Genomic DNA, 27,639 nt, shown 5'->3' with positions numbered 1-27,639 from the left:
TGGTGGTTTGAATCTGAGCTGAAGCAGGGGGTTAGCTCTCACTTTAAGAGTCAGCATATATCATCCTATTTGCATAAAGGCACAAAAAGTGGAGTCAGGAGCGGAGCAGCCATTAAACCCATCAGCACTTGGAGGGGCATGCTGAGAGCCACTAGTGACAGACCTGATGTAGACTAAACACAGCTGACAGACTGCAGCTGCAAACAAACCTGAAAGCACACACACACACACACACGCACGCACGCACGCACGTACACGCACACACTAACATATGCCAGTGTCAGTATTGGGCAGATTTTAAGTGTGTTTGAATATCTAAAACAACAATATACATGCGCAGGCCCAAACGAATACACATAAATGTATAATGAAAACACAAAAATAAACGTACACACACACACACTCTTGTGTCAGCATACCAAACCACTACAGGCTTGTTTGCAGCAGGATTGGGTTCATTCTGACACTCGTTCATATGGGGCCATTAGCCTAGTGTGGACTGTGATTTGATTTACTCAGACATAAGAGACAAAGAGAGAAGGCACTGGCAGCGTCTGGCTAAGCATGCGTGCGTGCATGTGTGTGTGTGTGTGTCTACATAATAAATGGCTGCAGAGCAGCAGGTATAATAATTTAACCAAACACATTTAAAAATCTGAATACAGTGAAAATGTAAATATGAATTTCATTTAATTCCAAGAGAAACCACACATTACTAATTTGAGACATGAATCAAATACTTTTCAAATGTAATCTACTTAAAACAATGTCCCCCAATAAAGCCTTGAATTGTAACCGCAAGGTTTTCATAGTTCCAGACATAGATATAAGAAAACCATGATAAACCAGCAAAAACAGGATATGATCCTGTAAGCCCCATAACGACCAATTATTACACAAAAAAATAGTACTTAGTCTATAAATGCTGTGTCTGAAAATATTAAACTGAAATAATCCTTTTTATTGCAGGAAAACCTAGTCACACATACATATAGGGCCCTATTTTAACAGTCTGAAACGCAAGTGAGAAGCGCCAAACGCAAGTAGCTTTGTGGGCGGTTCTATGGCGATGTTGCTATTATACCGGCGATAAATGACTCTTGCGCCCGATGCAAATCTAAAGAAGGGTTGCCTAGGAGTAACCTAATTACCCGTAGGTGTGGTTTGGGCGTAACGTGCAATAAAACCAATCCCCTTTAAGAGCCATGAGTGCATTTGAATCTGACAAGTTGATATTTTGACAGTGCGTTTGCAGTCTCCGATGAGACAGATGCATGACCACATGTATTTTAAACTTCAAATGGCTGAGTTTATAGCCAAGTAATATGGCCTAATTTATACATGGAATAGCGTTTTCTTCCACGACTTCAGAAATACTGAGTCCTGAAATACATTTTGGCAAAGAAAACACACATATGAATGCAGTAACTGTGGTTCTACTTAATGATATACGCAATACATTAACAAACGTTGTTTCTTACCAGTATTGTATGCACTATCGTTATCGACTTGTGTTCCTAATATGCATGTGTCCCCCCCGTTAATGTGCATTGCCAGGGCCGCTTCTAGGCAGTAAGAATAGGGTGGTCAGAGAATTGTTTTTGTCCTTGGAAGATCTCCGTGCCTGCTTTTTGGCACGGTTACTGTAATGTAAGCTTTTAGACACATCACTGCTGTATGGGGGGTATTACCATGATAGCAATGCTACCAGCAGCTTTCCACATCAGTGTAACAACCATCTGCCACCTTCTATGAAAAGCTACATATTTAATTTTCAAATTCTTCGAAAAGAATATAGAGAAAATATACAGAATAAATTGCATAACAACTTCACAAATACACCTCAGAACTTGATGAAATGTCAAAGTATCTCTGAATTGAAAATCCAATTCTGCTGGCAGAAATACTGATATTAAGGAATTTTCCAGACAAAAGTAGTAAAATTGCAAGGCGAAAAAAATTCTAATTTATGTAAAAAAAAAAGTAAAAAAAGAAATGTAGAACACAATATGCAAATGGTCTTTGATTATTGCTGTGCGGGAGATTTAATTCTCACCTGATTTGTTTCCAAAATGTTCATGAATAACATATAATCTATAACATAATTTATCTATGATTTATCTATCTTTTATCGCACCTTACATCAACCTGAAAACGTATTAACAGTAGGCAGCCTGAGCCGATAGAAGAGAAAGCTTTGGGACTGGGCAACCTGGATGGTGGTAGTCCAGAGCTATATATATACTATACACACTATACTGTATAGAAATATAGTGTGTGCATATATATATATAAAATAAATGATTGTGATGTAAGTGTTTGATTGGCAAATTTTATTTGATGCCTCTAATGGTGACTTAAATAGGCCTATTTCCTGCATTGTGTGCGTGTGCGTGTGTGTGTGTGTGTGTGTGTGTGTGTGTCCACGTCCAACATGAAATGCAGATTTATTTATTTTTTCACTTAGTTAACAGCAGCCAACAGCAACCGGATATCTATATTTACTGTATATATAATAATAATAATAATACATTTAATTTAGAGGCGCCTTTCAAGACACCCAAGGTCACCTTACAGAGCATATAGTCATCATAAATCGTTTAAAAAAACAAGACATTGTGGAAAAAATAAAAAATAAAAATAAACATACAAGATCATGTGATCTTGTACAGTATACACACATATGTGTGTGCGTGTGTGTATTTTAGGTGCGTCTTAATTTGAATTCAGAGGCCTGATGCTTCAGTGCACAAGTCCACTTTGACATCATCATCCTCTGACATCTCTGACTGTATCCTGAGAAGCTGGTTTTCATTCTCGATGATGCACTTTGTAACGTCATAGTGGCTTGTCCAGCGAATTTCAAGGAGTCTTTTGAGGCAAGGAGCGTCATACCTTTCTGAGTCATAGTGGTGGTTGCACAAGTTATACAGGGAACTAGACGGGTCGAAAAACCTTTTAGCACATGGCTCAGCCTGCATGGCATGCACAACCACCAAGTGTAGCCGGTGGCTGTAACAATGAATATAAGGAATACATCTATCTAGCTTCTTCTGAATCAATGCCTGTACCTCACCTTATTCCACTCATCACTGATGCACCATCACAACACTGGCTAACCATGTTGTCAGGACAGTAACCAGCATCAGAAAGATGCTTCAATATCTCAGCATCAAGTTGATGCAGGTTGAGCAACCCAATCAGATGCTCCTCTGGAATGGAATTACACAAAAACCGAATAATAATGGAAAACTTCTCAACATTACACCTGTCCCTGGTCCCATCTCTTTTCAGACAAAACCCTGCTGAGTCAGCATTTGCATACCTCTTCCTGACATCTCCAGAAACCTTATTTGCCAGCGTTTCAATTATTTCATTTAGGATATCCTTAGAGGTGTATTTTGCATTTTTTTGAATTCCCTTTGCAATATTAGCAAGCTTCTCATCTTTTTCTAGAGTACATTGAAAAAGTTTTAAAAACAGACCCGCAGCAATGTCATCAGCTTCAGGCTCCATGTGTTCACACCACGAAGCCCCAACTCGTTCACACACAGAAACTTTATAACATCACCAATGCTCTTTACATAGTACAGTTTTTTTTTCAATCTGTGTTTTACCCACCAACATACAGTCAATTGTTTCCCCTGTTGCCTCCCTGCATCTGTGCTCAGACAAGGTGGGTGCAGCCTGTATGAGCATGGCTGGATGCATGTTTCTGTAACCCCCTGTCACGCTCGAGTGACGCCTTCCAATTGTTAAATCCACGCATGGTTAAAACAACATCCCTTTCATTGGAAGTGGCATATTTCCAACATTAGTTACAGAACTAGCATCCAGCAGGACAGAGTATTCCAGCCACAGGTGTGTGCGGTACCAGGCACGATTGAATGACAGTGATGTAGCACCAAAGGCCTGCTTTGGGTAGCTAGCTAACAATGGCTGAGATGGTGCATCACCATTCAAGTCGTTAACCACATGAGGTGGGGCTGAGGCAGCCGAGAGAGGGGACTGCTTTGGGAGAGAGCTTGTAGGCGGTAACGTTGGAGCAGTGGCTGGAGCCTCTGATGTGCTAGCAGCAGCAGCACTAGGCTTGGTTATAGGCTTAAAAAAGCGATACATCACTATAGACTCACTGTACATCATAGTTCATTACACAGCAAGGGTTGTAAGTTGCAAGTGCAAATGTATTTTTTATATATTCTTTTACTTTTTAATTGTAGTAAAATTCTGATTTGTTTCTGTTTTTCTTCCCTCTGTAAAGCACTTTGGTTGAATTGGGGTTAACAAATGAATTAATATTTTCTCCTTTGCCATGCCTTGAATTTGCTAGCAGCACAAGATTCACAAGTAGTCTTGCCTACACTAGGTTTAGTCGCATGAAAAGCCACCAAGTAACTGTCTTTTCAGCACATGTGCTTCTGTTGTGAATGACAACCGTGTAAGAAGCAATGAACATTTAAACCAAAACATAACTGGTATGTAACTTGACAAAATCATCGTCTGTGATTGGATAGAAGCTGGGCGTGCGCATGTCATTTGCAGTCAGCTTGTGCCCAGAGCGGTCACGTCGTTGTGTAGTGCTGGGAAAGGCAAAGTATCAGCACTTGTGGTCTGGGCGGGGGGACTGGAGGAGGCGGCAGTCGCAGCCCTCGCTAGTAGGAACTTTAAGCACCGACGGTTGAGAGGGCGGCTACGGCGGGCGAGTAGAATTTTTTGCATTCGAGAATTTATGTCATCACCTCCTATCGCTGTAGTCAGAGCGAGCCAGAGCCATATTCCGTCCGTTTACAACGGCAGAACGGGGTTCTTGATGTTGTGAGTACATCAACTGCAGCAGTAGCCGCTGAGAGAGTTGCTAGGTGAGATTGGAAGCCATTGGAATCTTTCCCCGGCACCAGAGCCCTCCCTAAAACGTTGCTGCTTTAAGTATTGTGTCACCATAAGTGACTGTTCTTCAGAAACAAGCCCAAACTTCGCTTATAAAAAGCAGACCAGGCAACGCTGACCAGTGACCACTATAATCGGGTGGGTAATTTGGGGCAGGCTGTCCTGCCCACCCAATTAGAAGCAATGCATGGTAATGGTATATTCTATGGAATTCGCAAAGCACCTAATCTGTCTCATCTGAACACATCAAATCCAAAACATTTCCAATAGAATATGACAATTGACCCACAGCAGAGCAGTTTTGCTTGTTTCACATTGTGACCACAATGTTTACTGGGATCTAGACATAGGTATAAGAAAACCATGATCGAACAGCAAAACAACCACTGGATACGATTCTGTAAGCCCCAAAACAACGTAATGCCTTCAAAGTCTGACGTAAAACCCTTCCATCTCAGAAAACCTCGCAACATGCACACCCAGCCACTGTGCCTATCTGAAGGTATGCACCGAATTCGTGACACGTGACACGCACTTTCAGAGGGCATAACGTTCCACAGACACATGTGTGGACATCCAGCGGGGGCGTCACTTCAATTAAACGCAGCCTTCAGGTCAACATCATTGTGAGAGTGTCTTTTTAATAGATTGTGAATTCTTTAGAGACTATGGCTGCATCCGACTGTTCATACTTGACTGCTATATAGTAGGCATTTTGTAGTACGTCACAAATATAGCGCGTCCGAATGCTCAGTACGCATTGTGTAGTAGGCAAAAAGTTTCCGAATGCGTACTACCGCCACAGTATACAACGGTAGGTCACTACGCTATCCCACAATTCAACCGGAGTCCGGTAACCGAAGAAGAAGAACGCTGTGGTGAAAAGATAAATAAAAACCTCTACGTTATCTCCAAACATCCGATGGCGTTTCGGTTGTGTTCGGAGGCGTTCTACGCATAGCTGTAGAACGTACTACATTAACGGTCAAGTAGTAGACACTGCACAGAAATAGTATAGACTTAGTATTCGGATGAACCCTATGCCTTCTTCAAGAAAATGACTATCTTAATGCCTGAGGTGTTGTGTGGTGGTGTGTAACTTACTTCTCAGCCACATGGTAGGACTCGGGGTGTATAGAGGTCTGGTCCAAGGGGTTTGGTGTGCTTGGTATGTTGGTGGCAGCCTTCCCCTTGCTCTTCTTCACCGCTGGCTTCTCTGGAGCAGCGGAGTCACAGCTAACAGAGGACCTGTTCAGACAGACCCCGACATTTGCTTATGAATTTATATTTAGGTAGATCAGATATCACATGTACTTTTGCATGGCATGGGACCGACCAACAAAATAATTGAATTCATAATTCACACGATGAATTACATGTTTTATGCATAAACATATTTTCACCTTTCACATTTGAAAATTACTTGTGCATATTGCAAGCCAAAAATAAATCCGACGTCAGGCGTCTTTTTGGCAACTGACCACAAGCGGAACATTGACACTTCGTCACGAAGGAAACTCTGAACTGTCAAAACAAGAAACAATGGCGGACAAATCACTCGGGAAAGTGCCGGTGGAACGATTAATAGTTTCAATTACGGAACATGTCGAGATCTACGACATGTCTAATGGGCTCTAGCCTGGATACGTAGTAGGCGAGTAACGTTTGGTCTAGAATGGGATCGTTGCTAGGCGATAGAAAAAACGCTCTCGGCGCTTATAGGACAAAAAACGCTGCCAGCTTTTTTTTTTTTTTTTTTTTTTAAACGGTCGGCTCAACTGTTCCCTATTACAAAAAACGCTAGATGTGATCTCGGCCTTACACGTGTGTCTGAAAGCAGCTGGTGAGTGAGCATTTGATGTTATTATAAAATTAGTCAATTCATGGTAATTGTTCAACGGAAAGTTTAGTATACTTTGCATGCAAATCAATTATTAAATAGCTTTTACTGTTATTCAGGGCTGAAAAGTGCATTGACATTTTAAATGCAAGGCAACTACTATTGGTTAGTTATAAATAATAATCATCCTTGAGATTAAACATCTCTTCCAGTGTCCTGGCCAAGACAGGCAGCAGTAGCCTACAGTCAAGACATTTGGGGAGGCTCAAGGAGAAGAGTAATATTACATTTGAGCAACAAAGTGTAGTTTTGTGGTGGACTCTATAGACATAATTCACCATACTGTGTTATTGACATGTTTTCGTTCTGTGTTATAAGGACACGTCTCTTATAGATCACGTGACTTGTGTGTTGATATGCCGCTCGGTGCGATGTTGGAATTTCACAATTTTTATATGACAAAATGAACGACCTGCCGTTGCTTGTCGACGGGAGATATTGGGCCCTATTTTAACGGTCTGAAACGCAAGTGGGAAGCGCAAAGCGCAAGTAGCTTTGTGGGCGGTTCTACGGCGCTATCGCTATTTTACAGGCGGATAAATGACGCTTGCGCCGCGGCGCAAGTGTCAAAAGGGTTGGTCTGAAGCAGCCTAATTACCCGTAGGTGTGGTTTTGGCGTAACGTGCAACAAACCAATGAGAGTGCCAGCTCCCATCCCCTTTAAGAGCCATGAGCGCATTTGAATCGGACGAGTTGATATTTTGACAGCGCGTCTGCAGTCTCCGATGAGACAGATGCACATGAATTTCAAACTGCAAATGGCTTAGTGTATTGCCAAATAATATGGCCTAATTCACACATGGAATAAGGGATTTTCTTCCACAACTTCAGAAATACTGAGTCCTCAAATAAATTTCGGCAAAGAAAACGTATGATAGGCTATTTAACATATGAAATGCGGTAACTGTGGTTCTATTTAATGATATAGCCTACGCAATACATTATAAACATTGTTTCTTATGAGTATTGTATGCTATCCTAATGCATGTGTCCCCGCGGTAATAGACATTGCCATTGATTGTATTATGCGTTACGTGTTTAGTTTACCCAAGTGAAGGAGTTCAAGTAGGCCTACCTCGGGGTCTTGTTCGCGAGTGAGGGAACTATGGAGCGTGAGATTGGCCGGAGAATCGGGGCAGAGGGGGCGGTATTGCGTTCGCTTTACCGCATCGTTGTTACGAAAAGAGAGCTGAGCCGCAAGGCAAAGCTCTCGATCTACCGGTCGATCTTCGTTCCTATCCTCACCTATGGTCATGAGGGTTGGGTGATGACCGAAAGGACAAGATCGCGGGTACAAGCGGCCGAGATGAGTTTTCTCAGAAGGGGCTGGCGTCTCCCTTAGGGATAGGGTGAGAAGCTCAGCCATCCGTGAGGAACTCGGATTAGAGCCGCTGCTCCTTTACTTAGAAAGGAGTCAGCTGAGGTGGTTCGGGCATCTGGTAACGATGCCCACTGGGCGCCTTCCTTGGGAGATGTTTCAGGCACGTCCAGTGGGGAGGAGACCTCGGGGAAGACCCAGGACTAGGTGGAGAGATTATATCTCAACACTGGCCTGGGAACGCCTCGGGATCCCCCCGTCAGAGCGGGTCAATGTGGCCCGGGAAAGGGAAGTCTGGGGCCCCCTGCTTGAGCTGCTCCCCCCGCGACCCGACCCCGGATAAGCGGACGAAGATGAGATGATGATGAGAGTGTTTAGTTTGCGTGTTTTTAAACAGAGCACACACGCGCGCCCGCATTCATTCATTCTTTTTAACACTCACTCGCGGTAAAACAATGTTTTTCACGATCAAATAGGCCTACTCATCAATCCTAAAAGTTATGGGCATGTAGGCCTACACGATGTCTGTGTCAAGAAAATATGTGTTTGCTGTACGGTGTTTGCAAATGCATTGATTTAAAAGTACAACTTATTACCGCTGCATCAGCTGTTCTTTCCCAAATAATTTACCAAGAATGTGCGGCTAGGTAGATGAGAGAAGCAAAGTGTATGCGCGAGGTGCACAAGCAATCCGTATGCATCGCATGCGCATGTATGCATGCGCCCTTAAAATAGCATCTGAACAACGCGCCACTGACTTTAAACCAGGTATTTCCTGGTCAGTAGCGCAATGGTATTCAGAGACGGCAAAATACAGTTTGCGCCAGAACACGCCTCCTCCTTCCGCCGAACCGCCCCTTGGGGCGCATGATCAATCCCTAATTTACCGGCGAGTGGCGCTGGTGGGAATAGAACGCTCTGCGCCAGTTGTAAACTAGCAACGACACATGCGCCAGTGACTAAGTCACTTGCGCCGGATGCAAGATAGGGCCGATTGTCTCTTCGCTTCTTTTATCGCAATTTATACAGTCTATAGACAGAACGTGTTACCTGGGAGAGTTTGTCAATGGCGGAGCAGTTATGGTTAAAAACATAATGTCGTACCTGGGCGAGTGTCGCTGCGGTGTGTGCGCGTGCATGTGTGTTCTTACCTGCGCGTGTGTCGATGGCAGAGCCGTTATGTTTAAAAACAAAACCTCTTACCTGGGCGAGTGTCGCTGCGGTGTGTTCACGTGCGTGTGTGCTCTAACCTGCGCGTGCTTCGATGGCGGAGCCGTTATGTTTTAGGGCGAGTGTCGCTGCGGTGTGTGCGTGTGTTCTTACCTGCGCGCGTGTCGATGGCGGAACTGTTATGTTTAAAAACATAACGTCTTATCTGGGCGAGTGTCGCTGCGGTGTGTGCGTGTGTTCTTATATGCGCGTGTGTCGATGGCGGAGCCGCTATGTTTAAAAGCATAACGTCTTAGCTCGGCGAGTGTGTCGCTGCCTTTGTCTTGACATACGGTGTGTGTGCGTGCCTGTGTGTGCGTGCGTGTGTGTGCGCTTCCGTGTATGTGTCGCTGCCTTTGTCTTGACGTGCGGTGTGTGTGTATGTGTGTGTGTGTTTCCATGTATGTTCGTGCGCATGTGCGTGTGTGTACGGTAGAGATGCGCGGATGGGCTATTATTTCATCCGCAACCGCATCACAAAACGCTTGATCCGCCCGCCATCCATCCGCAACAATTTTTTTGACCAATTTTCAAAACCGCACCCGCCCGCCATCCGCCTGTTGTTTTTAGGTATATGCGCTGCTGACGCGAGGCTAGAAAGTTCTTGCCTGTTCTTGAAAGGAGACTGATCCAATGCCGCAAAGATATTTAAAGGATAAAGTCCCTAGTATGAAAGCCTATTGGCTATGTTGTAGCCTATCCCCAGAATATTATCAGAGAAGTGACGTCTGTCTCCGATCGATGCACAGGGAGAAACTTTAAAATAGCCAAGCACATCGGCAAACCTGACCTTACCATAGGCTAGTAGGCCTACACTTTATCATTGTAATAAAACGCAATTTGGTACACCATTTAAATATGGTAATATTGCTACTGTGTCGTGTAGTCGTTGCTACTGTGTTTTTTTTTTTGCAAAATGAAAGATAGCCTTTTAAGGAAACGCCGACTCGAGCCTATTAATTCCGAAATTTCACCGCATTGAAGGCTATATAGGCTACTGTAACAAGCCCAACACTTGCCTGCTTGCCTTGCAAATCAAAGTTTTCCGACTATTTTTCTTACCTTCTTTCTTAGGTGTTGATGTTACTGAGCTAGAAGTTTAACTTGTTCTGCACATCTCGCCCTGCCAATGCCTGATGTCACTTCTGAGTCAAATCACTCCATCATCTCTTTGAAATTCCATATTCCACGAGTGGTAGGCTACAATGACTGGCTGTTTTAAAATATAACTTATACGAAACAAAATAACCCAGGCAGTTTCATCTACGAGACGTTAAAGCTTCTTCCAATACTGACAGCTGTCTCATAACTTGCAGGTTTGTGGAGACGCGACATGGGACGGATCGTCACTTAATTTAAACTTTTTTGCTTCCGTTAGAGAGAGAGTGTGTGTGTGTGTGTGTGTGTGTGTGTGTGTGTGTGTGTGTGTGTGTGTGTGTGTGTGTGTGTGTGTGTGTGTGTGTGTGTGTGTGTGTGTGATAGAGACAGAGAGGCCAATTTACTGCCTGATGAGAATTGGATTATTTCAAAATGTGCTTGGAAGTAGGTAACGACATTAAACAATGTGTATATATTTTTGAATTTCGTTGGTTAAACCGCCAACCGCCCGAATTTAATTAAAATATTATTTTTTGTCACGTCACCTGCCCGATCCGCGGTTTAACCGCGGAGTCCGCGGTTGCAACCGCCAACCGCGCATCTCTAGTGTACGGTGTGTGTATGTGTGTGCTTGCAGTGTATTAATTTGCGTTTGCGCGGTCTGTGTGTGAGCAGGCTGCTAGGCACATGCGCACATTGGTAACTTGAAAAACTGGTGCGACAGGCCTGCTATTATAGTAGTAAGATATGTATTAGTAATACAATGGAAAAAAAAGAGAAAATCACATTGGCATGTTGATTTATGATGTGTGCCCCTAAGATTTCTGGTTGTGCCACTAAAAATTTCAGTTAGGGGCCACAGTGCTCCTAGTGAAAAGGTTAGTCTGGAGCCCTGTATATACATATATATATTAGTGGTGGGCCGTTATTGGCGTTAACGCAAAACTTTTATCGGGCGATAAAAAAAATATCGCCGTTAATCTATTTTCGAAGTTGGGTTGGGAGCTGGGCATAGGCGTCACTTACGCTGGACGCGCCCCCACAGGTTTTCGTCAAGAATCATTTTGTACCCACCACTTGTAAAAAAACAAAACTCGAGTGGAATTATTGTAACGTGAGGGTTCGATATGTGTTGGTGGATCACTCTTTATGAGAAGAAACAGCAGGGAGACGGTCGGATGACTTTCTCAAGAAGTACTTTACTTTACTTTTCAACTCACAACCACAACACTTCCTTGTTCGGACCCATCACGTGACTGAACTAACCAATCAGAAGCTAGAATTTAGACTGAGGTAAACGTGAAGGAATCAGAGAGGCAGATTCAACAGAATATCCTGACCGTTAATGTGAACATGTAAATATGTCAGTAATAATTGTGCAACATAAATATGTAAATGATTAACTGACTAAACATTTTAAATACATTTCTAGCAAATTAACTCCAATATAAATTATATTAATTTATTCTACAACTTTCAAATATTTATCTTCTAAACCTTTCATTATTGCAATGCCCACCACTAATATATATATATATATATATAGGGGCTGTCAAGCGATTAAAATATTTAATCACGATTAATCGCATTAATGCCATAGTTAACTCGCGATTAATCGCGATTAATCGTAAAAAAAAATTCTATGCTTAATATCCCTTGAATTCTTTGTCCCGTTAATTTTTCTCATTTTAATGCTCTTATCAACATGGAGAAGTGCATCGGCTTGCCTTGTGCTCATGTTTTTTTATTGATAACAACATTGGCATATACTGATAAAAACAGGACGGTAAAAAAAAAAGCCTATAATGCAATTAAACGATGAACATACAAAGATATGCCTTGAACATTTTTTTTTTTTGGGGTCAAAACAATGAAGCAGTAGCCTGACTGCTATGTTCAAGGCATATCTTTGTATGTTCATCGTTTAATTGCATTATAGGCTTTTTTTTGTACCGTCCTGTTTTCATCAGTATATGCCAATGTTGTTATCAATAAAAAACATTTGCACAAGGCAAGCCGATGCACTTCTCCATGTTGATAAGAGCATTAAAATTAGAAAAATTAATGGGACAAAGAATTCAAGGGATATTTATCATTGAAAAAAAAATACGATTAATCACCATTAATCGTGAGTTAACTATGGCATTAATGTGATTAATCGTGATTAAATATTTTAATCGCTTGACAGCCCTAATATATTTACACTATATATATAAATAAAAGAGAGAGAGTGAGAGAGAAAGAGGGGGGGGGAGAGAGAGAAGAGAGAGGGAGAGAGAGAGAGAGAAGTGTGTGTGTGTGTGTGTGTGTGTCTGTGTGTGTGTGTGTGTGTGTGTGTGTGTGTGTGTGTGTGTGTGTGTGTGTGTGTGTGTGTGTGTGTGTGTGTGTGTGTGTGTGTGTGTGTGTGTGTGTGTGTGAAATTTCTCCGTCGACGATTTTTGTTGACAATGGACAACAACACAGAGAACACAGTTCGCACTTTGCTGAGTCTGTTGCTTATTTGGATATATGTTTACCGTTTAATGGGAAAGAAGGCTCGTCGCCTTTATTATGTCCGTGGTCGTCGCATGGACTATACGTCATCCAGCTCAGGTTGCCTAGCCGTGCGTGTGCGCGACTGCTCGTGTCGGCTCATTAGCATCTGTACCGTAGCGGCCCGTACCGTAGCAGCACACCTCTCCCAACTCCCAAGTGGCCAAATCGCCTGGGGTCTCATTTATAACCGTTGCGTACGCACAAAACGGGGCTGAAATTGGCGTACGTGACTTTTCACGCCAAGGTTGTGATCTATAAAAAACCAACTTGACGGGAAAATGTGCGCAGCCCTAAGCAAACTCTGACCCATGCGTACGCATGGTTTGGAGGAAAAGGAGAATTGGCGACACAGACGGTGTGGTGGTGAACTGAAGTCAGACCGAAGAATTGCAGAGTGAGAAGAACGATTATGTTTTATCATCGCCCTTCATCAATTTAATTTCAACCCGTATCATGCGTTAAATCCTAATCAGAATAATTTAAATCCACTGCGTTATTTGTCAGTTATAACTCCAGAAATATCTCCTTAGAATAGAAATAAAAAGAAATTCTCTATATTTAATCCCGTCACTCCATACTGTCCACTGACGGCGCGACTGCATGGAATAAAGCATCTGTCCAACATGTGTCAATAACATAATATTTTTATGTGACACTGTAAACACATGATCGAATGTCAATTAAATCCCAAGTGTGAAAAACCAAGCCACACATCACAATCGTTGTCCGTTACTCTTGATGCTTTTCATGACAAATCAGGCATTAAAAAGGGGTTATGTTCAAGAACATTTTACGTGGGTAATTACAAACTGATTATCCAAGGCGTTCTCGTCAGTCTTATTACCGTAACCCTATAAATACAGAGGTGAGCGCCGTGGTAATGCTGCACCATATGGCACTTCTGGCGGACCATGCAAATGGCAGGATTCGGAGGGAGAGGGTATTTAGGGACCATAACGATTTATTGGTAGGCTAGATAAAAATATGTAACTATGTCAGACCACTTCTTTTTTTAATTCTGGGACAGTGCGCTCCGTGCTACTGACAGAGTTCACTGCTGCAGCAACATGTTGCCACTCACTCTGCTTTTTGTTGTTGGCGATCCCAATCCCGTGACCGCCGAACAAAACTACCTTTCGGGCCTCCATCTCACCCACAAGTGTCTCCACTTCAACCTCCGTGAAATTTCGCTTTTTTGATTTTCTCAGTACTTCTGCCATTGTTTCCAACAAGACATAATACCGGCATCTGAGTCTGTTTTATATGCAGATCGCATTCATGAGGTCATTTGCATTGACCATTTATGGTTAAAAAGGGGCGTGTAGAGGGCGGAACGTGAAGCTGATTCAGCTGCGCAAAATTGTAGTCAGTATGTGATTTATAAAGCAAAGATTGCGTACAGGTGTGCGTACGCAGTGTTTTATAAATCTGAATATTTTTTGGCGCACGCAAAACTTGGCTTCTGGGCGTACGCAACTTTTTAGTAACGATCCTACGCAGTTTTATAAATGAGACCCCTGGCCTGGCCAGACTGGCCACACTCACACTGGCAGATTTGAACACGGCTGGCCTTTCATTTTGTATAACAGTGAAACTATTTTATTTATTTTATTTTGTGTAAAGCAGAAGGTTTTTTGCTGTGCAAAACTGTTGTTAAATAAAGTATATTATTAAGAATTTTTTGGTATTTATTTGAGATACATTATGGTTTTTATTAATCGAGCAACAGAAATAGATAACCATCCAATTAGTCATTAGATTAGTCGACTAATCGATGAAATAATCGCCCGATTAATCGTTTAATAAATAATCGTTCACCCCCAGCCCTAGTGTGTGTGTGTGTGTGTGTGTGTGTGTGTGTATGTGTATGTGTGTGTGTGTGTGTGTGTGTACCTGTGTAGGTTGTGTGGGTTGATACGGATGAAGCCGGCACACTGCTGGAAACTCTTGGGCCCCATGCCTTTGACCAGTCTGAGCTGCTCCCGGTTGAAGAAAGGCCCGTTTTTCTCCCTCCACTCGACGATGCTCCGTGCCCGCCCAGCGTTCAGACCCGACACATGCCTAGGAAACACAACCACTTCATTTAGCCCTAGTGTGGTCACCATACTGGATTTTCTGACTTTGATGCAATAACATGAAAAATATTGCCATTGAATACCATTTACAAGGTTACACAAGGTTATAACATGAAGGCCCGAGAATGATTGGACTCTGGGGCTGGGTGGGGCTGCACACCTGCTATGCATTGAGTAATAAATGCTCACAGGTTAAATCCAGGCCCCAAGGAGCAGTGCATACTTCCACAATCCACCAGTGCTGAGCGGCCAAGCCTGGTATTGCAGCTGTTTAGCGGGCTGTGGACGGGGCCCTCAATTCATGGAGGTCCGGAAGTAGATATCGCCGTTCACTCCAATACAAGTGGGGAACAGGAATGGGTCTCTGCCAAAAATGTCTGGATATCAATCAAAGGCTCAGAATTATCTTTATACCATATACTAATAAAATGTAAGTTTTCTCTTTCAAAATGCGTTTTATTAGCTGTTTACTTTATTTATTTTGGGGTGGGCAGCCGAAAGGAGTCGTAGTGAAACAAATGTTGCTTCTTTAATAGGTCCATGTTTCGGCCAGGCATCCGAGATAAATTGACTAATAAATACGTTGCCCAGATGGCAGGAGGAGTGTTATTTAAAGATCATATGGGGGGGGGGGGTTGTAACTAAAAAAATGCTAACAATGCTAGAAAACGAGAATATTTCGTACATCCGGCCGGCACGTCATGCACTCTTCGTCTTTAATACGACCATGCATGCACTTGGGCGTGGCTTCAGACCTCCATGATGGGGAAGCAAATCTCTCCTTGATGTTGCCCTGCGCCATTGAGCAGTTTTTATAGGAATGATTGGGCATCCATGTTTTAGTCCGGTGTCCTTTCTTTAATAGGTCCAAGGTTAAATCAGCCATCACACCACACACTCAGGAGATCTCGGACGTGACAGCATGCAACACCCGCTAAAATTTGTTTGTTTAGTTAGTTAGTAATCCGCATAGACACAGATTATTAAATTGAGTTGGATTCATTTCTCTAATTTCCGAATCCTCATCATCTCATCCTCCTCATCTCAAATCGCTTATCTGGGTTCTCTGGAATCCCGAGCGACCCCAGGCCAGTGATGAGACATAATCTCTCCACCTAGTCCTGGGTGTTCCCTGAGTTCTCCTCCCTACTGGTCGTGACCGGAACACCTCCCAAGGGAGGCGCCCAGTGGGCATCCTTAGCAGATGCCCGATTGGTAATTTGACCTATTTGTACTCATTGCCAGGCTACTAAGGCTGCACTGTGTACCTTCAGCATTGCAGCTTGTTTAACATTTTATATGATAATATCAAGGGAAGCCTTAACATTTGTTTGCCAATTCAAAGACAAACACATTCATGGCAGAAGACAAGCATTGTCAAAAATAATCATGTAGAATTTATAGGTTTATTTTTGTTTTGCAACTATAACATTCTCCATACAGTCTACATGGTACTTTCTTTTAGTCAAAATAAACAAACTAGTAGCCTGATCCACACACGAACAACCGATAGTAATGTAGGCTTTGCTCATCAGAGTCGCAAGGCCCGTAACTTAGAATCCTTGTTTGCATTAACAAAAGCTACAATATTTGCTTAGTTTGCCGGAAGGTTTATATTTTCTAAGCAGCTGTTGTTGGGCTCAGATTTTATTTTCTCAAACTGTAATGTCTATTAGATATCGATTTAAAATAAATTGCCCTGGGATGTAATTTAGACTTCTAGATATTTTGCTTGGATGCAAAACAAAATTAGATGCACTTCTTTTCTAAGCCATTGAATGCATAAGAAAAATCCTGTATGGAAATGACTTACAGTAATCAGCGTTTGGTTGTCTACTAGTCGGACTACAACATACATCGGCCATCAGCTGGCTCATTAGTACGGATGTTTTGACCACAGATAACCGCACCTTGCTACCCCACCAATGGTTTCCCCACATAAGGCATTGTCTCTTCCCCACATAATCTAAGGCTGTTTGAGTAGTAGTTTCAACTAATGGGAAAGTCACAAGTTAACATTATGTCACCTAGGGCAATATCATTAGAATAAAATGACTTGACTAAATGTAATGCTAAGAAAAGCTTGAATAAATTAACTTGTCCGTTAACCTGATTGCTGCTGTGTCACGTCAGTTCATTTTTACCGGCAATAGTGGTGGGGAAAACAACTCCATTGATCCCATGTTACTTCCTGACGTCGTTTCAAGCCCAGAAAGTTTGAATCGGTTTTCCGTGTCTGCCATATTTCAATTGTTTAGCTGTCTGTAGTTGGCACAAGAGAAGCCTTTTGTGATAGCATTTCAATTGTTCTTTCGTTTTTTTTCTGTATAAAGGCAGAATTTACTGTCCAGCCCAAAAGTGTGCAGGTTGTAATAGTGTATCATGGGTAAAACACTTCCAACCTGTTTTGTTTGTCCCTACTGGAAACAGCAGCATATTGTTGCGGGCTGACGGTGCTGCTTTCTGGTGGCCCTACCAACTGTCTCATTAACGTGTTGACGTTTGGCGCGTTTAGACACAGTGCACGAACCACTAAATTGTTTTTCCTGTGTAGAAATTGTGGTGGGATTTTCCTGTGTAGAAATTGTGCAGGGTCCATGGGATGGACCCTGCAATCCTCTGGGCCTTTGAAGCTGAATGCGTTTTCAAGAAGCCAGAATGTTTTTAAGTTTAGCCAAATGTTATTTTAAAATTGCTTTGCTCGAGAACATAGAGCCTGACCCAGCAACGCGTCCGATTTCCAGCCACATCTCAAGTGACCATGCCTTGACTGCACCACAGAATCTGTGATCCTCACTTTACTTACTCCATATTTTCCCCTCTAATTCCCCTGTTTAATTCTGTACCTATTGTCTTTGGTCTATGTGAAGTTAATTCATTTTAACTAGTTAAAAGACCTGATTAATGTATTGTTAAAAAAAAATCTGTGCTGCCTGTACTACACGGCTCAATACAAATATCGTACCGCTTCAGCTCTAGTAATGAAATACAAGTAATACACAAACTCACAAATATTAATGTATTATTTTGTGTTCAATCAAGGAATGTCTGGTAAAGTTATTAGAGAGTTATGTTGATTACTTCTGCTTAGTTAATGTTCTGCTGTGCAAAGATTTTACACAGCAGACTGGTAATCAGATGATCTCTCTCTCTCTGAACTTGGAATACTTAATTACTGTTTCATAGCATACATGCGTGATTATCTATGTGTGTTTGGTGTGTGTACATAGGAATGTAATGCTATGTATAATTGTGCAGATGGGTAAATGTCTTGAACATGTTCAATGACATGCCTGTGTGTGCAAGTGAGTCATGCGAGAAACACCAGGGTAGCCTATTTCCCACATCTATAAACACACATTTGTTCGTATGTCCAGTCTGTACACTCTGTTCGTGATAAACAACGGAAAGGTCGACAGGCCCAAATTACCAGACGTGGTACAAATTTGCTGTACAACAGTTGACACCATTTTTTTTCTGTTTCTTATAAGAATTTTTTTTTTTTTCTTATAAAACATTTTTCTTTATGTTTGTGTGTCTGAGAAGTCGGTTAGCTTTAAATAACATTATCTAAAGATGAAAAATACCATTAAATATCGATATTGCCCAAATAACAAACAAGCAGGGTATTATTTTGTACTTTGTGCAAAGTCAGTCAAATTGTGCTCCAGTAAGCAACTGGTGTGTGTGTGCCCTCTACCTCATGAGTGTCTCAGAGCAGATGTTGATGTCTACTCCGACGAAGCTCACACACTCCTGCACCACACCGTCCAATGCTGCCTTCAGAGCTCCCGGCTGCACGTCATGCTACACACACACACACACAGACAGGGATATTTAGATTTGAAAACAAGCTTGATAATAATAATAATAATAATAATACATTTAATTTAGAGGCGCCTTTCAAGACACCCAAGGTCACCTTACAGAGCATATAGTCATCATTCAAAACTATGTAAAACAGACTAGGAATAAAAGGAAAACAGAGGTTAAACATGAAGAATAATAATAATTAATAACACTCAAAGACGCCTAAAGTGAAGGGGGGACCTCACTAACCACCACCAATATGTAGCACCCACTTGGGTGATGCACGGCAGCCAATCGGTGCCAGAACGCTCACTACACACCAGCTTGAGGTGGAGAGTTAGGGATGAGGTGGAGAGTGAGGGAAAAGAACATTTAAACACAATTCACTTGATGCCATCAAGTACACGTACAAGGCGAGATAAATCATTGTTACATGTCCCACGTATAAAACATCGATACACTAAAAATTTGTGCACACACCCATCGCAAGTATTTCCCAGGCAAAGATTCTCCTGACGTTTTGTTGGTGGAGACCACTCTCCAATCAAGGTGATAGGTTAAAGCGCTTGAGATATTGAGGACCATAAAAAATGATAAGTAAAAAGAGTGAATGAGAGATGGATAGACCCATGGAAAGAGAAACCGGAAGAAAGGGCTAGAGGGCTAGGATATTGTGTATAAGCTACAGCTTTAGACATTGGATCATTTCGTTTATTTGAATTCAAATTTTATCCTGAAGTCTGCAATAGACCAAGACAATTTTGTACCCGCTTCTATTTAATTTTGTTTTAGAAGTGTTGTGAAGTCTTTGCCATCCGTTACATCTGTGTTCATCTTCAATAATCGGTTATATCTATTCTTTCAAAGCGTTATGTAAATACAAATAGCCTACTTTGAAACTAATGTCTTATTTTTCAGTAATAAATAAACCCCTGACAACCTTTGACTGGGATGTTTTTACGTGAACTTCAAAGGGACATGATCATCTCCCCCCTGACATATTCATATGAAATTATATGAAACATATCAGTGTTTTCCATACATAGGATATCTGGGATGAATTTGGAAAAAATGTCCTCCGCTCAAGTCAATTTTCTGGACTTATTTTATATTTTAAAAGTTTGTCATGCAGCCGAGTGCGTCATTTCACCGAGCAGGCAGACTGCAAGGTGCATCCCTCTCTGGTAACAGTGAGTGAATCCAGCAGGTCAGTGCTACAGAGGAGGGCTTTCCACCTGGGCCAGGTAACTTTAATTACAATTTGTGGGTTAATTGTAATTGTAATTGTATTTTAAAGATAAAATACAAGAAAGCAAAGAAGGTGAGAAAGCTAAATAGGGAAGAGAAGAAACCAACTGCTCAAATGCTGAATGACATGGCGCCAAAATAGAGGTTTAAGTCTTTGGACTTGACACACAGTGAATGACTAATCAGAACTTGGAAACCGTATTAAAGCCAGGGTGGAGGCATGTACTAAATGCCTGTACGATGATTGACAAAAGCTAAGAGTAGCACTAGCTGTGCAAAGAGTAGAAATATCATTAAAAAAATCCACGGATCAAGTGACATAAAACTCAGTGCTAATCATTTTCTAAGCCTCATGATTAATTATGTCTGATCTTGTTTTGGAAATGACAGCCATTAAGTTAAGTATTTTCACCTCTATCAAAACAGCCGCCAAAAACCAAGAAGAAAACAGTGTTTTTTAAACGTTTTTAAAAACAATTGGAAAGACATGTACCGTTTTAGTAGGCATCACAACAAAGCAGTGGCGTTTTCTCCCGTAGGCCAAGGGAAGCCATGCTTCCCTGTTTTTTAGACTGTAGTTGTCATCCAATAAAAACATTTATATTAACAGTTTGGTTAATTCTTTGGTGCTGTGTTGCCGTAATTTCTTCCCCATTTTATCCTTACATTGAGCATTTCCCAATGCTTGAAACAGCGCCCCTCTTATTGTTAAATACTGAATATGCGGTAAAACATGACATTGCACACTGTATGTCCGCGAGGCAGCCAGCCCGAGGTGGCATTCCTTGGGGGAAAAAAAAAAGGAGGATTAACCAATCAGTTGAGGCTACGTCATGACACTGCCCTCCTGTGATTAGTCAGCAGGGTGCCAAGGGAAGCCTTGGCACCTTCACTTGGCCAAGGGAAGCCTTGGCACCTTCCCTTGGCTTCACACCAATCAAATCAAAGCATCATTATCAACGTCACTGAAATGTAAACAATTAGCGGGAGATTAGCATGTTTGCATTTTTATCATATTAGCGTATTAGCAAGTGCAGAATGGAGGGTCGAGATTTAGTACTTAATAAAAAAAAATTACCAAACTGCCACTTGAGCAGCAACTAAAAAGCAAATCTGATGGCAGGCCAATGCTGAAGCTTCAGCTGCGTGTGAAGAGAAAGAGAGGTTATCGCACTTTAAATGAGAACTATGTCCATTGACAATAAATACGGTGAGTAAAAAAAACACCTTCTCCCGGTGCTAATTGTGCCTTGATTGCCTGGAATAAGTTGCATTGGTCAATCCACTGAAGTTGTTGTTTTATCGCGGTTGTAAACGCTGAGAATCAGCACCAGGGACAGCTGTATAGGCTCACCTGAACAGATGCGGCTGTGTTTTCTTTATAGCCGCTTGTTCTGGGTTGTCTTGGTGTTGTATTTTAAGTAGTGTTGTATAATGAACATTTGGCCTGGTTTTAAACTAAAAGGATGTATAGAAAGTATGTGTGTTTGTCAAATACATATACAACTGATTGTGCGAGTCGTGTTACACGTGAATGTGAAACTTGAATTAGCCTACGTAAAACGTCTCCCAATTATATTGTGAATAAATGCTTCTTTCATACATCCGGATTTCCGGATTGGGCATTAAGCGGCTGCATTTCAATGGGGGGGGGGGGTGCATTGATAATAAAGTGTATAATTTAATAAGATGTTAAGAAGGACTGTGTGTGTGTGTGTGTGTGTGTGTGTGTGTGTGTGTGTGTGTGTGTGTGTGTGTGTGTGTGTGTGTGTGTGTGTGTGTGTGTGTGTGTTTGTGTGTGTGTGTGTGTGTGTGTGTCTTCTTCTTTCGTGTAACATCAGAGTGTCAGTGTCTTGTAGCCATGCCCTTGTCTCTGGTCCCACGTCAAAGAGGCCGGCTTCCGAGGGTGGTCTGTGTAGGGGGCAGATGGTCATAATATGCTGGACAGTCTGTTCAGGGGCACCACACTCGCATGCAGCGCTGTCTGCCAGGCCCCACTTCTTCATTGATGATTCGACCCCAGTACGTAGACGGTTCAGCAGAGTCCATTGCCGGCGTGGAAGATCGTCTCCTGTGGCTCCATCTCCTGGATCCAAGATGTAGTGGTGGATTTGGGTTGGCCCAGCCCTCTCCCACTCCTGTTTCCAAGCTGCCGCCAGCCATCCATCTTTGGACAGGTCCTCAGTGGTGGAACGGAGCAACTCTTGTGCCGCCTTGTTGTAAGGGTGGCGGGACTTGAGTCTGCTCAGAGGAGCTGCTGTCTCTGTGGTGTTATGGAGGATGTGCCAATCATGCTTCCGTGCTTTCCTTGCCAGGGCGAGAGTGGCAGCCTCTCGTCGTAGGCCAGCCGGTGCGATTCCTGCTAGGACTGGCAGCAGGACGATTGGGGTAGGCTTCAGGCATCCAGTGATGATCCGGAGGGCGTTGTTGATAGCCACATCCACTTTTTTGCGTGTGGACTTCTGCTCCATACTGGGGCACAATACTGCTGAAAAGACCAGGGCTTGGGTGGATACCCGTAGTGTCTTGTCAGTGGCTCCCCAGGTTGTGCCAGCGAGGCGACAGAACAGTGCGACCCTTGATATTGTCTTTGCCCGGACATCTTCGAGATGTTGTTTGAAGGTCAGTGTCCGGTCCAGACGAACACCAAGGTATTTAGGGGCTTGCTGGGACTCCAGGCGCTTGTGGTCAGTGTATACCTCCAGTTCCCTCTTGGCGTCTCTGTTGCAGAGATGGTATGCTGCTGTAACAGTCTTGCCGGTGCTGAGTTGCAGGCGCCACTTTCGTAGGTAGGCTACTAGGACGTCCATGTCTTGGTTGAGACCGTCTTCCAGTGCCTTCCATGTGGGTCTTCTCAGCATGATTGCGAGATCGTCTGCGTAGCCGTACTTTCTGGATGCTGTGCCTGGTAGATCATAGATGTAAATATTAAACAGCATCGGAGAAAGGACCGAGCCCTGTGGGACACCGTTCCGTAGTCTTCTTAGCCTAATGCGCTGGCCATCGCTGGTCTGTAGGACAAAACTGCGGTTAGACAACGTCTCCATGATGAATTTCACCATATGTCGATCGGTTATTGTCCTCAGCAGCTTCAGGTGAAGTCTGCGGTGCCAGACGGTATCGTACGCGGCGGTCAGGTCCAGGTACACTACCCCAGCTTTCTCATTATCCTGGAAGCTGTCCTCGATGTCTTGAGACAGAAGTGTAACCTGGTCCACTGTGGACCTACCGCGACGGAAACCGGCCTGTTCCTGTGGAAGCTGTGGGTCAATCACTGGCTCAATGCGGCAGTGGATCATTCCTTCCAGGATTTTAAATGGAACACAGAGCAGCGATATGGGTCGGTATGCCTTGGGGTCTTCCGCAGGTTTGTTTGGCTTTGGCAGGGCGATTACAGAAGCACGGCGCCAGATCTTGGGCAGCTTGCATCTCTGGTAGCAGGATGAGAAGAATGCACAGAGCCAGCTGGATGTTATTGTGCTCTGGTGCATAACAAACTCTGGGTGGATGTTGTCACGTCCTGGAGCTTTGCCTGGCTTGAGCTTGCTCATGGCCTTACTGAGTTCGTCTGCTGTGAATTCTCCTGAGAGGTTGGAATCCGCACTGGCCACCCTGGAGAGGGAAGTCACCTCCTGCGTTATCAGACGGGCAACATCTTTGTCTGCGTCTGGGAAGCGACCGTTTTTCAAGAGCTCGGACGCGATGGCATCTGCTGTGACTGGGCAGCTTGGGGGCTTTGTGCATCTGCCTGTTAGCCGGTTGATGGTTTGCCACGCCTTCCGACTAGAGTGGGTAAAGTCAATTGACTCAACAACTTCAGTCCATCTGTCTCTGCGTGTGGTGTCCAGTCTCTGAAGCAGTGCTTCTGCAGTCGCATCCACATCTTCCCTGGAGCTAGCCCTCTGGTGGGCGCTCAGGAGGCGGCTGCACTCCTCATCCCAGCCAGGGATGTAGTTCTTGTTGTAGCCGCGTGGGATGTTTTTTTTTGCCGCTCCTAGGAGGACCTTACAGTAGGCTTCATAGGCGGCGTCCACGTTGGCTGCATCAGGTTCTGGCAGACTAGCAATCCTTCTTTCTGTCTCCTGAGCGAATGACCCCCAGTTGGCCTTTCGAAAGTTCCATCTTTTGACAGGTTTCCCTGGTACCGGTTGCACCAGTGATGGGACTTTAATGATGGACGGTCGGTGGTGTGAGCGGGGAAACCTGTCTAGGACGCGTCTCTCCGGTTTCGGGTCATTGCTCTGGCACACAGCGAAGGCCAGGTCCGGGTTGGTAGAGGTGTTCCAGCGTGCAGAGAAGAGCTGGCTGAGCTGTGTGTGTGTTTGTGTGTGTGTCAAGCTTCAAAAAAGCATGTAGATTAAAGTTTTTTGTCTCACTTGGCTTCCTCAAAAAAAAATCCCACGCCACGCCACTGCAACAAAGATGGAATTATAAAGTTTGACAAAGAGCACAAGCGCTCCTGCTCAGACAAAAACAACAAGTTCATTAGTGTGCTTATGTTTATTTTGCTTGAAGGAAAGGTATCACCTTTTTCATTATTCACTGTTTTTGTTTTCCCCCTACTGTGACTTGCTCAATCAAACTGTGCATCAACACCATGGGCCCTATCTTGCATCCGGCGCAAGTGACTTAGTCACTGGCGCATGTGTCGTTGCTAGTTTACAACTGGTGCAGAGCGTTCTTTTCCCACCACCGCCACTCGCCGGTAAATTAGGGAATGATCATGCGCCCCAAGGGGCGGTTCGGCGAAAGGAGGAGGCGTGTTCTGGCGCAAACGGTATTTTGCCGTTTCTGAATACAATTGCGCTACTGACCAGGAAATACCTGGTTTAAAGTCAGTGGTGCATTGTTCAGATGCTATTTTAAGGGTGCATGCATACATGCGGATGCGATGCATACGGATTGCTTGTGCACCTCGCGCATACACTTTGCTTCTCTCATCTACACGGAGAGCAGTTCCCATTTTTGCAAACCATACATAATTACAAGGAAAATAAAATATTACCACACAAGGAAAATCATTGTGGTGTCCATAAAGATAAAATAAATAGGCATAAATCTAGCGTACACATTTACCCAAATTATTCACGCGAATTGTAGCAGGCGTAATGACGGATCAAATTAACCTGGTTGACCAATAGTGGCAAGAGACACATGCATATAAGGACACCTGTGAAAGTGGGTTGTCCGTCAAGAATCAGGAACCACAATTCTGAAGGCTGCGAAATAAATTCTGAAGACTGTGAAATCACCTTCTGTAAGTCCATTTAAAACCTTACTCTGCAACTTACCAGTTAAGTTGAGGTTGCTCATAATTTTTCTATTGCACAGTGGAATGGAATACGTCTTGGGACAGAGGATCAGACGCCGGGGGGAGAGGGTCTACCGGCCCAGACACACCTATCTCTCCCTGAGTGAGGAGGAATGCAGGCGTAAGCTACGCCTGACCCGTCAGGCTGTCACAGATATCTGCCATCTCCTGGCAGATGAGCTGGGGACTGATGCACGCTGTCCCTATGCCCCCCCCTTGAAGTGAAAGTTACAGCGGCACTGCATTTCTATGCATCTGGGTCGTTCCAGCATCCCCTTAGTTCTATTGGACGCATTTCACAATCGGCAATAAGTTCGGCTATACATGCAGTTACGTCAGGTCTAGTCCGACATGCTGGGGAATACATCAAATTCTCCGTTACACCTGACAGCCAGGAAAGAACAAAGCAGGAGTTTTGGACCAAGTATGGGTTCCCTGGCGTCCTTGGTGCTATAGACTGCACCCATGTGCAGCTACGTGCCCCATCAGTAAACGCACTCATATACATAAACCAGACAGAACCATAAAACCATATTAAACCATATTAAACCGGAACGGAACTCATTCGATTAATATCCAAGTCATTTCCGATGCTAATTGTAGAATAAATCATGTCTTTGCTATTTACCCTGGCTCAAGCCATGACTCTTTCATATTGGCAAACTCGACCATTCCTGCCATATTCAAGGGGAATCCTCCCTTGGATGGGTGGCTGTTAGGGGACAACGGCTATCCGTTGAAGACATGGCTCATGACCCCATTTCTTATGCCAGCAACAGTGCGCGAAATTGTATTCAACAGGAAACACACACAAACACGCAGTGTAATTGAACGTACATTCGGAATACTGAAAATGCGCTTCAGGTGTTTGGATAGGTCAGGTGGTACTTTACAGTATGGTCCTCAAAAAGTCGCAGCATTCTTTGTGGCATGTTGTGTTTTGCACAACATTGCCATGAATCATGGATGTGTCGATGACATTAATGAGGATAGATTAGAGCAGGGGTTCTCAAACTATATGGGGCCGGGGACCCCCCCATAGGGCAGTAATTATTTCAAGGACCCCCTCATAACCGCAACACAAATGTAATAATATAGGCTCATGTCTATTTTTTCTGTTAGATGCTTTTGAACTCTTTTATGCTTCAATCATTCAGTGCTAATACCAAAATAGTGTTAAATAAATAAAAATTTCGCCCACACACACACACACACACACACACACACACACACACACACACACACACACACACACACACACACACACACACACACACACACACACACACACACACACACACACACACACACACACACTACCCAAACAAAACAAAAACATTACACGGAAACATTGCCCAATGTTGTCACAATGGACATGGGACAACGGCAGAGGACATGTTTATTTCCAAATGTCTGCAAGGATTGGTTTACAAGAGAGATAGTAAAGTGGTGCAAAACAGTTAAATTATTCACCCACGTAAACACGTTACCTACTGTTACCATTGGTCCATCGTAACAAATCGCCTGCTCGGCATGCCATGCATATATGGATGAAGCTTTGAAGGGGACGCAAAACACAGTTTTGGCAACGCTGTTGAACACTGCTTGGCCGTCATCACGCGTTTGCTGCCGAAAAGTTGAAATATTTCAACTCGAGCAGCATTTGACGCGCCGCAAAATACGTGAACGCGCCTGCAGCACGGGCACGGGCGTGCTGCGCTGCAAATCAAATCTTGCCGCGCCGCAAATCAAATTTTGCTGCCGGTTTTCTCGGCAGCAAGTGGTCCGGCAGCAAACCCGCAACGCGTCTCTACATTCACTTTGAATGGGATCGGGCTGCGCGGCATCTTTTTGCATCTTTTGGTGTGAACGCAGGGCAGACTCGAGCGTGCGTTGACAGGTTGACGCAATGTTAACAGAGTTACTATTGGCCGAAAATTAAAGCATGGGGAGGGCTGAACACAATGCGCCTGTTGGCTTTCATTTAGTTATTTAGGCGCGAGATGTGAAGGTAAAGCCTGAGGGAGTTTGACGTAATGTAAAAGCCGAGTGTTCATTGATTTAACGTTACGCCGACGGGAGTAATGACGACCGGCCCAAATTTTTTTCCATAAATACCGGTATGTTTATGTTGTAACAACAAGCTCTTCACGGACCCCCTGGCAACGCACCGCGGAACCCACTTTGAGAACCGAGGGATTAGAGGACTTAAGGAGACGTGATGCTGAACTGCATGTGCCGATGCCAT

The 27,639-nt window shown here is 43.5% G+C and overlaps 1 protein-coding gene across 3 annotated transcripts in view; it reads right to left on the bottom strand.

Annotated features, from left to right (window-relative positions):
- Positions 1–27,639, bottom strand: part of srbd1 (S1 RNA binding domain 1) — a 142,266-nt gene that overhangs the window by 17,679 nt on the left and 96,948 nt on the right. For 2 of the 3 annotated variants that reach the window (XM_030378824.1, XM_030378823.1), the window contains 3 exons: positions 18,723–18,829; positions 14,841–15,008; positions 5,992–6,135 (listed from right to left, as the gene is read on the bottom strand). In XM_030378824.1, coding sequence (XP_030234684.1) covers positions 5,992–6,135; positions 14,841–15,008; positions 18,723–18,829 — 419 coding nt within the window. The remainder of the gene's footprint in view (positions 1–5,991; positions 6,136–14,840; positions 15,009–18,722; positions 18,830–27,639) is intronic. The other variant, XM_030378825.1, reaches the window with a different exon arrangement.

This window comes from Gadus morhua, chromosome 15, assembly GCF_902167405.1.
Source record: "Gadus morhua chromosome 15, gadMor3.0, whole genome shotgun sequence".
In the NCBI taxonomy this organism is placed as follows: Eukaryota; Metazoa; Chordata; class Actinopteri; order Gadiformes; family Gadidae; genus Gadus; species Gadus morhua.
The sequence above is the reverse complement of the archived record's forward strand: the minus strand, read 5'-3'. Positions and strand labels throughout refer to the sequence as shown.